General features: G+C 52.1%; 9 protein-coding genes across 9 annotated transcripts; 6 read left to right on the plus strand and 3 right to left on the minus strand.

Annotated features, from left to right (window-relative positions):
• Positions 1-921: 921 nt before the first annotated feature.
• On the plus strand, positions 922-1,762 carry COCSADRAFT_351889 (uncharacterized protein; the record flags this gene model as incomplete). The annotated part of the gene is made up of 2 exons (XM_007698679.1): positions 922-930; positions 1,001-1,762. The coding sequence occupies 2 exons, from the start codon at positions 922-924 to the stop codon at positions 1,487-1,489; spliced, it is 498 nt and encodes a 165-aa protein (XP_007696869.1). The 3' UTR covers positions 1,490-1,762.
• COCSADRAFT_285168 (uncharacterized protein) lies at positions 1,763-2,748 on the minus strand. Its single transcript, XM_007698680.1, has 2 exons — positions 2,400-2,748; positions 1,763-2,347 (listed from the first exon to the last, which is right to left on the minus strand). The coding sequence occupies exons 1-2, from the start codon at positions 2,648-2,650 to the stop codon at positions 1,798-1,800; spliced, it is 801 nt and encodes a 266-aa protein (XP_007696870.1). The 5' UTR covers positions 2,651-2,748; the 3' UTR covers positions 1,763-1,797.
• A 219-nt stretch (positions 2,749-2,967) lies between these two features.
• COCSADRAFT_197000 (uncharacterized protein) lies at positions 2,968-4,968 on the plus strand. The gene is made up of 3 exons (XM_007698681.1): positions 2,968-3,274; positions 3,326-4,011; positions 4,060-4,968. The coding sequence occupies exons 1-3, from the start codon at positions 3,043-3,045 to the stop codon at positions 4,837-4,839; spliced, it is 1,698 nt and encodes a 565-aa protein (XP_007696871.1). The 5' UTR covers positions 2,968-3,042; the 3' UTR covers positions 4,840-4,968.
• Positions 4,969-5,520: 552 nt separating this feature from the next.
• On the plus strand, positions 5,521-7,378 carry COCSADRAFT_81775 (uncharacterized protein; the record flags this gene model as incomplete). The annotated part of the gene is made up of 5 exons (XM_007698682.1): positions 5,521-5,600; positions 5,668-5,757; positions 5,808-5,848; positions 5,901-6,472; positions 6,524-7,378. The coding sequence occupies 5 exons, from the start codon at positions 5,521-5,523 to the stop codon at positions 7,376-7,378; spliced, it is 1,638 nt and encodes a 545-aa protein (XP_007696872.1).
• A 164-nt stretch (positions 7,379-7,542) lies between these two features.
• On the minus strand, positions 7,543-8,304 carry COCSADRAFT_157558 (uncharacterized protein; the record flags this gene model as incomplete). Its single annotated transcript, XM_007698683.1, has 2 exons — positions 7,543-7,931; positions 7,998-8,304. 2 exons carry the CDS (start codon positions 8,302-8,304, stop codon positions 7,543-7,545), a joined length of 696 nt encoding a protein of 231 aa, XP_007696873.1.
• Positions 8,305-9,617: 1,313 nt separating this feature from the next.
• COCSADRAFT_285193 (uncharacterized protein) lies at positions 9,618-11,338 on the minus strand. Its single transcript, XM_007698684.1, has 5 exons — positions 11,205-11,338; positions 10,798-11,156; positions 10,256-10,742; positions 9,835-10,206; positions 9,618-9,782 (listed from the first exon to the last, which is right to left on the minus strand). The coding sequence occupies exons 1-5, from the start codon at positions 11,241-11,243 to the stop codon at positions 9,702-9,704; spliced, it is 1,338 nt and encodes a 445-aa protein (XP_007696874.1). The 5' UTR covers positions 11,244-11,338; the 3' UTR covers positions 9,618-9,701.
• A 924-nt stretch (positions 11,339-12,262) lies between these two features.
• On the plus strand, positions 12,263-13,574 carry COCSADRAFT_168372 (uncharacterized protein; the record flags this gene model as incomplete). Its single annotated transcript, XM_007698685.1, has 2 exons — positions 12,263-12,323; positions 12,406-13,574. The coding sequence occupies 2 exons, from the start codon at positions 12,263-12,265 to the stop codon at positions 13,572-13,574; spliced, it is 1,230 nt and encodes a 409-aa protein (XP_007696875.1).
• Positions 13,575-14,383: 809 nt separating this feature from the next.
• COCSADRAFT_178870 (uncharacterized protein) lies at positions 14,384-15,935 on the plus strand. The gene is made up of 3 exons (XM_007698686.1): positions 14,384-14,529; positions 14,609-14,712; positions 14,773-15,935. Exons 1-3 carry the CDS (start codon positions 14,494-14,496, stop codon positions 15,701-15,703), a joined length of 1,071 nt encoding a protein of 356 aa, XP_007696876.1. The 5' UTR covers positions 14,384-14,493; the 3' UTR covers positions 15,704-15,935.
• A 418-nt stretch (positions 15,936-16,353) lies between these two features.
• On the plus strand, positions 16,354-17,313 carry COCSADRAFT_351903 (uncharacterized protein). Its single transcript, XM_007698687.1, has one exon. It carries the CDS (start codon positions 16,384-16,386, stop codon positions 17,230-17,232), a length of 849 nt encoding a protein of 282 aa, XP_007696877.1. The 5' UTR covers positions 16,354-16,383; the 3' UTR covers positions 17,233-17,313.
• Positions 17,314-17,332: the final 19 nt, after the last annotated feature.

The following is a 17,332-nucleotide window of genomic DNA, read 5'->3' on the forward strand; positions in this document are numbered from 1 at the left end:
GGAGCGAGCCGTCCGTAAGGGGCATCTACGACCGAGTCTGGATGGTATGCTTTCACATTCGGGTCACCTTTACTCGAGAGCGCATGAAAAATGGATAGAGCGGCACGTTTACGGGACTTCGGTTGTCAAACTGGCGTATTTGGACTAGGTCGCGATGTGCATTGACGGGAGGGTTCCACTATGATGCTGTGTTCCGCACAAGTCTTGCAATCTTGGAGCCGCAGAGTCTCTTACGAGGGCGCGTTGGAAACCTATATGATTTGCGCCCTTTCTCTAAAGGGCTGAACTTCCTTGGTCTTGGTGCTTTCACTTTCATGTGATGATTTATCTGGTGGCTGCTCAATTGCATCATTAGGCTGGGTTTGATGCCTCAGATGGTTATCGCATGATGGATGACGATTTGAAACTGGTCCAGGAAGGACGCATCAAGCGAATGTTGATTCAGAAGATACTATTAAGTTTCCAGTTATTCTAACTTCCCGTAATCATTAATAGGAAAGAAGGACTTTGGTACTTTGAAAGGTGGCAGGCACTACGTACACAACATACCGCAATGTACAGTTTCCACCGGTTCAGCGGTAAGCGAAGGACTTAAACAGCCGTCTTTCACAAAACGACAGTAGAACGAAGTGAACAATCAGTCCTATAATTTTACAAAGGAAGTACTATCATTCCTCTTCAGCTTACGTCGTCAAGTAATCCTATACTCGAGTGATAGTACTAAGCCCCATTGGCACCGCCACACCCCTCGTCCCCGCAACCTACCCCCCAATCGCCGAATAATCGCCGTCAGCCTCACAACAATCAGACCACTTTCATCACTACACCCGCAGAAAACCGACAAGCTATTTCCCCCCCAGCCCAACTTTTTCCTTTTTGCTACCCCAATTATTACACCCAGCGCACTGCGCGACCCCAAAAATGAACACAGTAAGCACCACCCCAAAACTCTCTTTTTCAATTTACTAATTCCCAATCCCAATAGGTAAAATCAGTCTAGTACGTCACCTCCTCATACTTTCCCCAACCTCCCACACCAACTAACCCCAATGCCTCCCACAGCTACGGCTGGGCTACCCTCATCGTCGCCGGCGGCGGCGCCTATTTCTTCGCCAAACGCAGCATCAACGCAGACCGAGCCCACAAAGCAGAGCTCGACCGACAAAAGCGCGTGCGCATCTACGAGATGGAGCATGGCATACAATCACCCCCAACTACTCCTTTGAACCCGACAGCACGACCGGGATCAACGCAAGCGGCGCCGCAGAGCGTGACGAGTGAATTGGGGCGGCTGCGGAGCGAAGGAGGGAGTAATGGGGGGAATGGGGGAGGCATGGGACAGGTAGAGGGGAATCCGAGCGCGCAGGCGAGTCAGGATCCGGCGCCTACGAGGCATGCACCTACAGATGAGGGACAGAGGGTTGGGGAGAAGAGCAAGTATGAGGCTAGCGATGTGTATCGGAGTAGAAAGGGGGATCGGTTCTCATGAGATGGGAGTCGGTCCCATGTGTGGGAATAAGATAGACTGGATGTACAATATATATACAAGCAAAGTTTTGATTGCAGACGGCTATCAAGAAGCCACATTACAAAGGAGTTTGAGGCCTTTGTTCGTCGGGGGACAAGCTGCGATTGTTGATATTGAAAGCAACAGGAGCGGCTGCCTCAAGCTATGGTACCAAAAGACTAAACAGATCCAAACGCCGGCGCAATACATCTGGGTATAGAGCGTTCATGTTTCATCCCATACATGACCGATTATTCCTATCGCTTGCATCTCAAGCTATTAGCATCACCTCACAAGAAGAGATTGCTCTTGGGGCTGTCCCTTCGCTTCTCGTACAACCACTTGTTATTCAGTCCCACGCTGGCCTTGCCGGTGGACGGTGTGGGTGTACCTGGGGTCACGCTGCTCGAGCTATCACCAAACAGACTGCTGCTCATTGAACTGTTGTAGCTCAAGCGCTTTGCTGCTGACCCGCTGAGATTGAAGGGAGAGTTGGAGGTTGACCCCCCCAGATTTGGGCGAGGGCTGCCGTTGAAAGGGGAGTAGTCTTGGTTGCTGAAGCTGTTACTGCGTGGTGTGGATCGCTGGTAGCGAGGCGGTGTGACAAAGCTTGGAGAAGCATAGGCAGACCCTGGTGTCGGGGGCGCATGCACGTCTGCTTTGAGGCCCATCGAGGCGCGCTGCGAGGGAGTAAGAGGTATGTCGGCGATATCATCGGGGTAGTAGCGGCGGACGAGTGGGAGAAAGGCAATGACGATATTGGCGGCGAAGATGACCCGGATGGCGAGTATGGCCCATGCACCGAAGGGCACTGCTTTTACGACAGCGTTGATGGGAGCACTGGGGACATGTTAGGGCCTGCAGGGCGCGCTGCTTTGAGGGCAATACTCACGCTGCATATCCCACCAGCTTCACTTTCTCGCTCATGCTTTGGCCATATACCGAGAGAAATAGCAGGCCAGAGTTGAGGACAATAGCGCGCACATTGCGCTCATCAAAGGTCGTAGCGTACTGGCGACGCGCAATCTCGTCAAACTGTGGATGTCGCCAGGAGCCGTTAGGCGTGGGCTGTTGGTCTGTCTGGGCAGATGGCGTCGTAGGCATGGGCGGCGTCGCCGAGTGCGCTTTTCGTGCAAGCGACATGGTGAGCTGCAGGCGGAGCTTGTGCGATGGTTGTTTGTTTGGCTCGAGGGGGAGGCTCGCTGAAGGACGGAGCGCGAGTGTCACGTGCTTGGCTGTGGTAGTGCTGTGGAGTTAGTAATCCGTGTCTATGCCTAGATGCTCTTCAGTGAGACTCTAGGCTACAGTGACATTTTTGCAATGGCTGGGGTGGAGGGTGAATGCTAGTACATGGTGTAGCTATGGTGTTGGATAGCAACCATGTTTTGCCCAGGGCCCTCGGAGAACGGCGCGAGCCTTGGAGGAAGCGCGACAAGGGTCCCATGGCTAGCCGCTCCCCCGCCGCCATCCCGCTGCTTCCTACTGCGCCTTTCACACCTTCACTCTCTTCCATGTAAATACAACCATATTTAGCCATGACCGGAGTTGTCCAACAGATCGATGGGGCCATCGCGGGCCTCCTCAGCGGTTGGAACACCTACACCACCTTCATCGCCTTTTCCATCGTCGGCTTCCTCGGATGGATGGTCTACGACAACGCCGATGCTGATACCCACCCACTGCTGCTCGCACGACAGGCCCAGGCTTCATATGTGAGGCACCCGGGAGAATCGGCCATCTTCAGGTCTCCCGAAACTCCACATGGCTGTATGTTTGTTCCATGAGTACTGTTTCCATGCCTTCGACTAACCCCACTAGACCCCCTCCGTACCGGCCTGGCCGTAAAACCTCCGGGCACTCCCATGTACTCTGCCGGAAAAGATGGCGATCTCCGTGATATCTGGCGACGTGTAACAGGCGAGATTCCCCTCGATAAGGGTGCCTCATCCAGCGGCAGTGCACACATTATGACTGTCTTCGGCAAGGATGGTGTCACCGAGCACCCACTTGAAGAAGTCACCAAGGAGATTGCTGTCATCGGGAAACATTTGCAGGGTCGTGGCACAAAGCGTGTTGCTGTCTATTTACCCAACAGCCTTGAGTTTCTGTGCACGCTTTTCGCCGGCGCCTTCTACGGCTTTACACCCATCCTGATCCCGTACAACCAACCCCACCAAACTCTCATTGAACTTCTCGTGCAAACAGGTGCTGACGCACTGATTGCTGAGGCCGGCTCTGTTCCCCTCTCAGACGTCAGCCAAGCTGTGGCAGGCCTTCGTTCGATTGTCTGGACCGTAGAAAAGACCAGTAGGCATATGGATTGGAGCGAGGTACCCGAGGGCATTGGCGGCAAGGTCGATGTCGCTGTCTGGCATGAGCTTGTACAAGAGCACAAGAACAGCGCCGCCCCGCTCCCCACGACTTCTGAGAAGGCTCCTGGCATTGTCTTTCTTTGGCAAGAGGCCCCTGGAAAGCCTGCCGAGATTGTTGAATTCACCCAACAGGTATGTACTGGCAGCAAATCGGCATGGCAACCTCTCTAACAAGCACAGAATATTGTTGCTGCCACTGGCGCGCTCATTACATCTCTTCCGTCAATCCGACGTCTCAACGCCTCGGATACGTTCCTCCCCGCTGATACCTTTACTCACTCATACTGCCTGTGCTTGACTCTCGCTGCCTTGTTCTCGCATGCTACCGTCGTCATCCAATCTGTGGCTGGCCCAGGCATTGATCTGACGCTTGCTACTCGCTCCGTCGCTCCTACTGTCACTGTCATCTCTGCCGAGACTGCAGCAAAGCTTCACAATACCACCAAGACTTCTGCAATGGGTGCCGCTAAGAAGCTGGCCCATTACCTCGAGTCGCGCATGTTGACTGCCGGCCGCTTCCCTGCTGACAATTTTCTTACCAAGTTGAATGCCCCAGCCAGAGCGGAAATTGGCACTACGCCTGGCAAGTTGCGCTTGATGTTTGTTTCGGAACGACAAGGCTTGAACACCCCACCACTGAGCTCGGAAGATCTGTCCGACCTTCGAATCTACACCAAAGCTCGTATTGTGTACGCTTTGACCACGGCCAAGGTGGCCGGGGCAGTGGCACAGACGAACATGTACGACTACCGAAGAGATACGGCGTCGAATAAGCACAGTCATTTTGGTGTTCCACTAAGCTGCGTTGAGATCAAGCTGAAGGATACAGCACAGCACAAGACGACAGATGAACAAATTGTTGGAGAGCTTCTTGTAACTGGATGGTCGGTAGTAGGTGGCCAGGTATCACTTGGGGTGAACGCCACTATCCGGGACGACCACACGTTGGCGTATGTGTAAGTACATGGTGAAAGCTGGTGAAGAGAGGGCGAATGTGCACATACATATATATAGAAAAACATACTTATAGGTAGGCATCTAGGCCCAGGAGAATGCATCCTTCAGCATACAGGGGAACAAGTACTGTGCATATGTAAAGCTTACACTTAGAGGAGAAGCGGAGACTATTTGCTCGCGTGGGGAGGGACCGTCCGGGGCATTGGAGCCGAGGCGCCACCGAGCCGCGCCCTGCTAGTGCTAGCGTTGAGATGGCCGGGGTGTCTTATCTGCAACTTGGGATGCCTGGGCGAATGACAGGCAATGCCCAGGTGGTTGACTCGCCATCGACCAGTGGCACAGTTGGCTGTGACTGGCTCTATACGAGAACTTACTCGGAGCAGACACTCTGAGGCGTCGTCGGACCCCTCGCCTAACCGTACTGACCTCTCCCCAACCCGCCCGTCCCCAACTGTCAAGCAAATTAGACGATTCCCTCGTGTGCTTATCTTATCATCTCCAGACCTTGATATAACTAGTTGTGGTAACGGGTAAATGTACGACGATCTGCCCCATGCCTGCGGTTGGATTCCCAAAGATAAAGGCCTGTGCCCGTCCCTCTTTGCGCGACATCGAGACCAGACGCTTCGCGACTCCAGTCAGCTCTTGACATTGCTCCGCTGGCAGGCTTGCCACTAGGTCATCATGCCTTTTATCGAGAAGCCGCATTGGACCATCAAGGTCGAGCAGCCTCGCAGTGCCTTTGCAGAGGGCAATGCGCGCTGGTAAGTTACGAGCGTGCCCTCATCCAACGTGAAGAAGAACTCTTGCTAATCTGCTCAACTCTCACAGGACCAACAAGGACTTAGACCCTGTCCCGAGGCATGCCCGAAAGTGGGGTGTGACCAGCTTCGTCTCGTATTGGATTTCGGATGCCTTCAAGTATGCGCCTCGAATCCAATGCGTCCGCTGTGATTCTAACGGTATTGCAGTGCTGCAACATGGCAATTCGCGTCCAGCATCATCGCAATTGGTACGCCATTTCCATGTCACTGGAATCCCCCTATTCTGACCACCCTCCACAGGTCTTACTTGGCGTGAATCCCTCGGCATAGTTGCCCTCGCCTTCTTCATGATATCCTTCGTGATAGCACTAAACGGCGCAATTGGAGTCCTCCACCACGTCCCGTTTCCCGTCATTGCACGCGCCTCATGGGGCTTCTGGGGCTCCTACCTGGCCATTATCTCCCGCGCCATTCTCGCCATCTTCTGGTTTGCCATTCAGAACATGAACGGTGCCAATTCGGTCCGCGTCATGATTGGCGCTATATGGCCTTCTTTCCTCACCCTCAAGAACGATATTCCAGAGAGCCAGGGCATCGATACGGCCACCATGATCAGTTTCTTTATCTTCTGGCTCGGAAGTTTGCCCTTTTTGGTCATGCATCCTAACCAGTTGAGGTGGCTGTTTATGGCAAAGAGTATCATTGTGCCCACTGCATGGATCGCCATTCTCATCTGGGCTTTTGTCTCTACCGGTGGAGGCGGCGAGATGTTCAACCAAACTGCAACCCTCAAGGGAAGTGCGTATTCGTGGGGTTTCCTTTCGTCTCTGACTGCCGTTACTGGAAACTATGCCACACTTTCTGTCAACCAGGTAGGTTGTTCATTTCCAGCATCGAACTGCCAGATCTAACTCATTGGACAGTCGGATTTCTCACGTTACTCCCGTGTCTCGGTGAAATGGCAATGCATCTACGTCCCGTTCCTTCCCCTAGTCTTTACCTTCATCGCCTTTATTGGAGTCGCCGCCACGTCCGCTGGTGCTGCTCAATATGGCGAAATCAACTGGGACCCCATGGCGCTCATTGCACACTGGGACAACCGCGCATGCCGCTTCTTCGCTGCCTTTAGCTTTGCCCTCACCGCCCTGGGTGTGAACATCTCTGCCAACTCACTCTCTGCCGCAAACGACCTCATGGCCCTGTTCCCACAGTACATCAACATCCGCCGCGGTCAGCTCCTGTGCGCGATCCTCTGTTGGGCATTGGTACCTTGGAAGATCCTCGCTAGCGCCGGCAGCTTCCTCAACTTCATGGCCGCATATGCCATTTTCTTGGGCCCCATTGCGGCAATCATGGTTATCGATTTCTGGGTCGTACATCGCGCCAAATATGACACGCTGGCACTGTTCCAGTACAATGGTATTTACAGGTATACAGCTGGTGTTAACTGGCGTGCCATTGTCGCTTTCCTCGTTGGCGTTGCACCCAACTTGCCGGGTTTCATCCAGTCCATAAACCACAAGATCGACGCTGGCGTGGGCGCAAGACCGTACAGCTTTGGCTGGATGCTGGGCTTCATAGGCACGGCTCTCGTATACATGTTGCTCGAGATGGTGATTGCACCGCCAACGGAGACTTTTATTGAAAAGCCTGTATATCCCGACGAGATTTATGATGAGAGTGGATATGTGGATGAAGGCGTGAGTGTGGGTAGTGGAACTGAAGAAGCCAGGGATGAGAAGGTTGGTTGGAAGGCGAGGATGAATCGCATCTTGTAGAGTAAGGGAGGGAGTAAATGAAAGTTTAAGTAGGTGTTGTAACTTTTATGTCGTTGACTACATATATGAAGATGTATCGAATGAGGATATTCTATCATCAACAAATTCCACAACAAGACTATTAGCCTTTCCAAACGAACGCAGTGCCTCCATCCTCTCACCTCTTACAACCCCACCACAACTCCTACCAAACCCGCAACCCCAATCACCGCCCCAACACCCACCTGTACTTTCCCCCCAGCACCCTGCTGCTCTTGAGGCTCCGCACTCGCTGCCGCAACCTCCAGCCCATACGCGGTCGACGTCGCCACAACCCCGCTCACCGTCGCTGTAACTACACTCGTCGCAGTCGTACTCGCCGTGCACCCCTCCCAACTCGTCCACGGCGCAGACGTACTCCATGGGCCCGCCGTCCACCCAGGCCACTCGGATGGTGGACACTTGCTGCCGCCCCACCACGCCGTCCAGGGCCCCGAGCGCCAGTCCGAGCGCGTAGCCCAGTCGCTGTAGGGGCCGTAATTGGAACTGCCCCAGGGACCAACGCCATCGGGACCTGTAGTGTACACATATCAATCAGCTTTTTGCAATGGTTCTATAGAAGGGGTCTATAGGGACATACCACCCCAGTGTCTTCCTGGGCCACCGCCAGGACTATGGCCAGGACCAAAACCAGGACCGCCCCAGGGACCTTGGCCGGGGCCCCAACTACCAGTTGGCCAGGGTGCGGCGGTCAGGGTTGAAGGGATTTTGCCATCGGAGAGGAGGGAACTGTATATCGAAGACCATTTTGCGGGGTCGTCTGAGGCCCAAGGGGGACCGGTTTCGTACCAAGCTCCTGTGGAAGTTGGGGTTGGAGCTGGGGTGATTGTTTGGGCGAGGAGAGGGGAGATTAGGGCTGTGAGCGTGGTTGGGAGGAGAAATCTCATCGTGTTCTGTATGCCGTTCTCTCCGTCTATCTTTTTTTGTAATGTATGGTTGAAGAACTGATAAAAGGGACTACTACCACTACCACTATTAATGCTACTTCCCTTGTCCTCAAATACTTATCTTGGACTGACATACGCGGCCTGCGAGGCTAATCGACGCCATGCCGGCTTACCTTGCAGTTTCCCTCCGTCATGGGCACCCATTATCCGGAGGGGTCCCGCAAGAGAGAGAGAGATAGAGGCTGAGCAGACGTAGTAGCGTCGTCGCGTGCGTTTGCTTGGAAAACACTACTATAGTGCGTCAGAGAACTTAGTAGCCAAAATGCTTCAGGTCGGAAATCGACAGCCCTTTACCGCGCTTACGCGTTCCATGGGAGTTGCGTAGATAGTCTCGGATTTCGTAGCACGCACTGTTTGCCTGATTGGCTGGGGGAGGGACATCATGCAGGGCGAAATATCAGCCCTATGCATCACCATCAGACGCGGTGTGATGACTTGTTTTACGCAGTACCGATGGTAGTGGGTTGATTTGATTGGAGGGTTATGTGCCACAGGGCAATGGCTTCGCTGTAAGAGGTAAGAGGTAAGAGGTGGGCCTTACGAGAGGGCATGCTAGATGTACGTAGATGGTTTCGGAGAATGAGAGTGGGGAGAAATCACGGCAGAGGAACATGAGAAATGCTGTATCACCGTGCGTTGCGTAAGCCATTTGCCATGTTAGTATCGAGCTTGAAACATCGAGTCGAACTGCAGCCACAAGATGGTTGTGAATGTGTTGCTTTTTTTCTTTGTCCATCCCCGTTCCTAGGAAGGGTGGTCTGGATATGGATATGGTCGTTCGTGAACCTAGTGTGCTGGGGAGGATAGATACGGAAATCCCGGTTGTCGATCAGCCGGCGAGGACGGAGACTCAAACACCGATGCCATGCTTACTCTTGAACGAGACCATCGCCAAAGGACACCATTTACAACACACCTCATGACTTGCACGTGTCACAATTGGTGGCCTTGAAGTAAGTAGGCATGACTACGTAACCCATTTATCTCTCATTACGTGGCATACATATCGTCAAGACTAACCCAGACGCGAAGAATGAGTTTCTCCAAGATTGTACACGCACACATGAGAAGCGACATTGTGTTCCGTGTGCTAAGTCGCATTCAATCACATTGTGACTACGATTCCAATCTGGGGAAGGCTTCGTACATATGTGCCGGATTGCTTGCATCTGAGTGCCGGGTTGTATGCAGCAAGAGCCGAACAAATTGCTTCTGTGGAACGTGTGAACTGCACTGGATGCCTCAGAATGTCGTCACACTGCATGCAGAACGTAGGGAGCAAGGATTCTCGCTCTGGTCTCTCAAAAATGTGTCCATTGCCGGACGCTGACTATCCTCTAATTCACATCCGGTAATCGCACGGCGATATCGCCTGACTGTGTGATGTAGCGCACCCAAGGCAATGATGGGTATTGCAGCTATGTCAGTGTTAGTAACCTATATGCGAAGCCATCTACCAAGTGAACTTACCTTGGGCTCGATGATCTTCAGATATCGCACTTGGATACCCGAGGTAGTAAAGTACGGAATCTCAAACTTGACGTTGATGGGCCTCTTTGCTTTGCCAGCGCCAACGCCCCCCATACTGCCACCAAAACCACCCATCATACCACCGCCTTTCTCGTCGTCACCACGGACAGACGGCAGGCCTAGTTCAGCGCGCATGAGGAATTCCTTGCCACCTCCAAACTGCTTAATCTTCCACACAATGGAGGATGTTTCTGGTGCGTAGTGGACCGTGCCGATGTTTGTTCGGAATCGTGGTGTGTCTGCGTCTTCAGGAACGGGTATCGAAATTTGGACATTATTCGCTGTACTTCGTCGCTTAAACTGTGCTCGTGCCTGAAATGTGTTAGCACAGCATTCGTATCGTTGAAATGCAGATTTTTACCTTCAACATGTATTCTATTCTGCTACCCGAGTGGCTCTCTACTATGCACTCGACCCAGATGAGGGGCTTGACTTGTGTGTTCAATCGGTAGCTCATGAGCTCAAACTCGCCATCCGGTGGAATGAAGCTGATGGTTCGATCGTTTTCAAATCTTGATAAGCGCACACATTGGTGGAACTTGACGTCCTCCATCTCGACGGCCTTTCCTCGCGTGGCTCTTCCTGTGCTCTCGAACATGGCCTTATCGTTCAGTCCCAGTCGTAGTTCAGGCATACCGGAAAGGTAACACTTCATCTTGACAGCACCCAGAATTTCTGATCGCAACACGCTGCCGGTCGCAGAGACAAGTAGGTTAAGAGATTCGATAACATCGAGGAAAACTTCGTTCTTGCGGTATCGAATGCCTTCGCTTCGCCAGCTGACGGCGTTTGTGACTGCAATAGGCGGCCGTGCAATTTCGAGCTTGTGGGATTCTTGAGTAATGTACCTGGGTAGAAACTATGTCAGGAACGAATCGCATCATCAAGAGCCAGGGATCATACTCTTGCAAGATCTTTGTTTCGGTCGTTTGTGGGTATCCAAAATCCATCATCTCATCCAGCAGCTCGTAGATGACGACAAAGTTGTCCCTTATACTCTCCTCCTCGAGCTCCTTGAAGTACTCTGTAAAGACCTCGACAACCTTGTGCAAGAACAGGAGAATCTCGGCGGCATTTGTGTTGCGTTTTGTGAGGGCGAGAAGGTAGAGGTTGTTGTGGCGGATGTAGAGGTAGTTGATGCCTTCGCTGGAAAAGCATGGTGGGACGGCCGAGCTCTCGTCTTCGGCCTCGCTGAGTAGGACAGGAAACTTTTCAACCGCCGACATGGGAATATCTCCCCGGTAGTTGCGCGCCAAAAGGGTCTATGTACTCGTTAGTATACAGCATCACTCTAGCCTTGACCGCCCTACCTTGCCCTTGAGGTCGAGAAAGAAGACGGCCGACGCCATTGTGTGGAATTTTAGATGCTGCAGGGACGAGGACGAAAAAAAAACCAGCTATCTAAGCATCATGCGCGATCAAAGTGCAATTGAGGGGTATCGATGCCTTGTCCTGTCGCGTCTCGGTGATGCCAGAGTACGTGCGGCTCTTCCCGTCTGCCAAGACCCCTCCAAGCGCTAGCCTCCTTTGGGCCCCTGTACTCCATTCTTACATAGTAGAGCGAAAGACAAACATTATGTATCAGGATACGATCTTTACAGTTTAATAGTATTCGCATATAAAATGGCTTCCAGAGTCAAGCAGACTCGGTCTTGAAAATATGAGCAATTGAATCAATGTGCCGCATCTCGGCGCTCCAGCAAAGTCTCATGTTGGATGGGTCGTGCTGCACTTGATTGCTGGTATCTTCTTCGATATCGCAGAACCACGAGCTATGTCCAATACATGTATTGACAGCACTTAGTGACACACTGCATAACACCTTGTCTATATTTTCACAGTGCTTGTGTGAACGTGAGGGACAATTCTGCGAATCCAATGGCCAAGATTACCAAACGAGGAACTGGTTCCATGCAATTCAAGGTACTCACTGCATGGTCCCCATGAAAGACATGGTTGAAGCCAACAATCTCAAATTATAACGGAAACGTTACATATCCCTTTTCTGGTATCGTGCCCGTTCAGTATTGATGTGCCGCGTAAGTGTATTGCCTCGATCTCAGGGACTGTAGCTGCTCAGGAATCATGTTGTCTCATTTACTCATCTTTACGTAGTACCTGAACCCTTACCGAATTCACAATGTGTAGAAATGTTCTCAAGGAAGCATTTATACTCCCCTTCTATACCCCTCTCGGCACCACCTGCGCTTTCATCACGTGCGCACAAACAGTCCGCCCCGCTCGCTTTCACACCTGCGGAAGGGGTGAACAAGCACTTGCTTGCCTATATCACCTCTACCAACTCTCCTCGCTGATTCAAACACACTTACTGCAACTAGCTCCGAAAGACAACCCAAATGCTACAAGTATGTCGCATCAATCAAATGAATACAGTTCGCAAGTACACCACGTGTGGGTACACGAGCAAGGTGAGTACCTAACTCTTAGTCAAATCAATTGCTCGACTGCTTGCTGTTTCTATAGCGGTACCCTCCTACTAACGCAGGACAGTGGCGTATCAGCGAGTGCGTCTACGTGTGCGCATCCTTGAGGATGTGTGCAGGCTCGCACAAGAAGACGATCAGCTAGAGAACGTACTGTGCATAGCACCGGATATACTGCGTAGACTTGAGAAGCATCGATTCCCGTATCTGTCGCGTCTCGAGGGTCTGAATGATGCACAAGTTATTGGGGAAGCTATTGCCGCTCGAAAGTGGTTATTTGCCGTGCTCGATTGTCAAATCAAGGTCATGCCACGGGAGCAAGAGATGCTGACAATCAAGCTCGCTGTCGGAAAGCAACTCAAAGGTCAACAAAGAGACTGGACCGAGAAGGAGAGGCTGTATATGGCTCTCACAGACTACAGTCTCCCTTCACCCGAGAGCCGTTTGCAGGCTGGATTCATGGTGGTGCTGCATCGTAATCTCGCAGAACATCTGCAGGATATTGTCAAGCTTGGTGCAATATATATCGAGCGCCTCCAGCGCTTGTCAGATGAGGCCGCCGACTTCCTAGACACGCTAACACTTATTGCGGACAAAGCAGAGTCCATCGTAGTCGACCACTTTGCTTGCGCTATACCCCTGGCGCAGCTTGCTACTACTGCGAATGACAGACCTGTTATCGGTGATGACACTGGTGCGTGTTGTCCAATATGCCAGAATCCCTACACCGCCCTCTCCGAATTCCCGATCCATGAGCTTCTGGACGACTATCCAGTGCGGATCAAGCACTGTGGGCATGTCGTTGGCAAAGCTTGCCTTGAGCAGTGGATGATGACGCCAAAAATCCACGAGGCCAAATACCCCCACCGCACATGTCCACTGTGTCGGGTCAAGGTGGAAGGGGTAAAGTCTCCAGAGACGCCCCGAGCTTTAAAGAAGCATTTCCAAGATGAACAAAGAGCTATGGAAGCTCTCCATGAGCTGATCTATGGCTTCGGCGTGGAGGTGGAAGATTGCATGAGTGCGGTGACTAAGTGCATGAGTGAGGAGATTGCGTGCATTGAGCTTTTGACTGTGGTTGCACGCAACGGCAGTAACGAGGAGCAGTGCGAAGTGCTAAAGAAAAAGCTAAAGGAACTGCAAAAGGAGAAGCGAGTATGGGGCTTCAGAGGAGAGGGAGTATGGGGCAGGTTGAGAGAAGAATGGATGAACAGCGGCGTTGTCCGAGGAGCATGAGGCATTTTACTCTGGCACCGCATTCCTTCGACCAAGAACGTGCGGTGGATATGCAGCTGTGCAGTGATGTTTCGAGTGATGGTCAAGATAAGTTGGGTCAGGAGACAACGGACACGGGTGTTGGGATGGCCCTAGATGGGAAATATGGTGTCTCCACCCGTCGGTTGAGGCAGTGCAAGATACTAGTTCATGAGCCATTTTCCACAAGAGCGTCCAACTCGTTTTGTGCATATGTCCACATTTCCAAGCCGATCCGCTCAAAAGCCAAGAAAGCAGCGGATCTACAGCGGACCTGAAAGAACGCATCAAGTGATCAGCAAGCCTACAACGGTTGATAGACGGTGGAAAGGTCTGGATTGGCAGGCACTGTCACATCGCCCGCTCATGTGGACGGCTCCGCTTGCGATGGATTCTACTAAGCATAAACGCACACAAGCACAGGATTGCTCAACACGGACAATATCCCCAGGCGTAAAGCGTAAAGCCCATAGTGGCTGAGCGCGGGGAAATGGACGCATCACGTGCCCCTTTGGACCCTCGTTTCGTCCGCAGACCCCACCATGCTGACCCCCTCACCCCTCACATTCCGGCGCATATGTCGAGTGAGAGATAAACTAGTTTCTGTCTGAGGCTGAGTCGAATATTGTTATCGTGCAGTAATCGTGTCTGGGCGCGAGCAGCCCCCGGATTGGACCCACCCAGCACGGGGTACACATGTTGAGCGGGCGTATGACGTCGAGGCTGTGAAGTCGCGTATAGGTCCATCACGCGAATTGCCACAGGCAGTCCCTGGGCATGGCTTGGCCCTATGACGACTTACAATTGTTTGTAAAAGCAAACACGACCTCTTCGCTTTCTCATTTGCTTTCTACAATTTCACTCCGTAAAAAAGCAACTCCAAAAGCCACAGCCGTCCATTATGAGCGTCAACGTGATTGACGTCGGCGTCAGCAGGGTGCGTGCCTGGCCCCTTGCATGCTACCATTGCCGGCATGCTCATTACCCCAACCGGCACTCGCTAACTTCCCCCACAGATCTCTGGTGCCCGCGAACACCAGGAAGACAGATACATCACTCTCCTCCCCGGCTCAATCAAATCTCGGAAAGATCTCGCCATCTTTGCAGTCTACGATGGCCAGTAAGAACCCTGTACAAGCACTAGCCAATGTGGCGTTAAGGCTGACTGTTTGGCCCACAGCGGAGGCACAGAAGTCGTGAACCATGTGGCGCAGCATCTCCACACACATCTAGAACAGCACTTGACACATCCGAAAGCATCGAGCGTTGCAGAGTACAAGCATGCAATTCAGTGCGCTCTAAAGGCTGTAGATCGTGAACTTGATCAGGCTGACCTGCATGGCGGCTCAACTGTAACTCTAGTCCTCGTCGACACCAAGCAAAATCTCCTCATCCAGGCAAACCTAGGCGACAGCCATTGTTACTATGCCGAGCATGAGGCTCGCTCTCCACAGTTACTCTCCCCCAATTCGCCCGCACGGTCGGACTCGAGTATGGGCTGGAACGTTGAAGCCCTAAGCGTAGAACACACACCAGACAGCCCGTTGGAGAAGCGAAGAATAGAAGAGTCAGGCGGCGCAATCAACTACACATCTGGCATCGCCCGTATCGGCGGTGTCAGCATGTCGCGTGCGCTCGGCGACCTCGACTTGAAGAAACCACGCGTCAATCGCCTCGCTGGACATGACCTTTCAGATCTGGTTGGAGTAGAAACTGGCCTTGCACCAGGAAAGGCTGCAAAACACGATCTTGTGTCCAACAAAGCTCATTTCTCAGTACGAACTCTCAACGGCCAATCCCTTATCCTCTTAGCATCTGATGGTGTTGGTGGAGCGCACGAGGCAGAAGCAGCCACACAGTTGGCTGTAGACAGATGGCAACAGGGCAAGGACGCAAAGGAGATTGCTGAGGAACTGACACAAAAGGAGAGCCAAATGAAGGGTGCAGACAATTGCACAGTCGTGGTGGTGGTGCTGGACACAGAGAACAAGGGTCGCAGGAGTATAGACAGCGGGAGAAGGAGTTTTGACATCTCCTCAGAACGAAGTAGTTCGAGGCGAAGAAGACGATCCAGCATTACGAGTTTGAAAGACTGGATACGCGACCTTTAAGCTGCCGGTGCCACGCCAAGTATCTGTTCATTGTCAACAAGCATATGGATATTGTTAAGAGTGGGGCAGGATGGAGATATTCTTCTTTAAGCTGCTCAAAGATCATGCAGGTCATGAGAGCGTAGCCGGCGTATGTAGGCGCATCAAAAGCGTCCGTATTCTTGTGTAACTTGTACTGCATATTGCATCATAGCCATTGATAACAAGAAAAGAATGAAAAGTTAAAAAAGTGAATAGTCTATGATACCTCACTTGGTTGCTGAATGTCTCCCTCATCCCTGAATTAACTAAAGATTACTCCAAGAAGTGAAACTTGGTTGCCTTCACATGTCTCATTCCGTATACTACTTTCACCTCGAAATTGAAAATGCATGAACACATAACGTACTTTGAACCAAAAAAAGGAAATTATATACAACACACACGTTCTATAGAGATTACGAGCTGTGCTATTGTAGTTCCGATTCCTGCCTGGGTGAATCAGACATGAGGCCAGAAGCCTTGGGCAGGTGACGCAGAATACTCAAAACAATCGAAGTGATTCACAGCTACCTCACTATCCTCCAAAACAAAGAAAAAAATGACTGACATGTAATTCCTAAACCCATAAATGCTACACACACACATACCATCACTACAATTGACGCAACCTTCCTATCCAAAGACCCACCTCAAAAACAATGATCACCCGCCAACAACACCTCGACTACACCACCGCTCTCTTAAAAGGCCGCACCCTAACAACCCTAATGCGCGCAACCGACCACGAAGCCGCCCTCCTCCAAACCGCCCAAAGCGCCTTCCTCTCCCCCTCCGCCCTCTCCCACTGGGGATACGAAAGAACACACTTCATCCTCCCCCCTTCCTCCCCGCTATACCATCTCCAACAATCCCTCGGCGTAGATCCTTCCACCAACACCGCCATTGGGCATTCTCACCTCGACTCTGGGGTGAGAAATGGGGTATACGTACCTGTTACATGGGCGAAATTCAACACCGTTATCAATGCAGAGGCGGGTATGATTGCGGCTGTGGATAATGAGAGTCCGACGCAGATTCTCCTACGGGAGGGAGGAGGGAAAGAGGGTGGGGAGAAAGAGAGAGGTGCTACGCTGCCGGAGTTGCGGTACTGGTCTGATGTCGTGTTTCTGCAGTGGCAGATTGTTACAGTGGGTAATGCGAATTTGCAGTTTGTATTTAGGCTAGGGATTACTAATGGGGCTACGCTGGATGTTCTACAGCGTATTCTGCGGAAACATGGGGTTGTGGGGAGGGAGGTTGTTTGGACGGCGAGGGAGGATAAGGAGGCTGTGGCGGCGATACTGGGGACGCCGAATGGGAGTGGGGTTGCGAGGTTGCTTTTGCATCATAAGAGAGAATTGGGACATAAGGTTGTGGAGGAGGTGAGGCTGGTGGGGTGGAAGGGGGAGGGGGTTGGGGAGCCGAGTTTGGTGTTTCGGATTGGGAATGTGTATGGGGAAGGGGATGAGGGGAGTCAGGAGACGATTAGGGGTGGGAGCGTTCTGTAGGATTAGGGTGTGAGTGTTTTTATGGTTGAGTTTTAGCCGGTTCCGTTATACTCGGGCGTTATTTTGGCCGGTCTACGATGCACGGGTAACCAGGATTTAA

This window comes from Bipolaris sorokiniana (assembly GCF_000338995.1).
Source record: "Bipolaris sorokiniana ND90Pr unplaced genomic scaffold COCSAscaffold_3, whole genome shotgun sequence".
Taxonomy (NCBI): domain Eukaryota; kingdom Fungi; phylum Ascomycota; class Dothideomycetes; order Pleosporales; family Pleosporaceae; genus Bipolaris; species Bipolaris sorokiniana.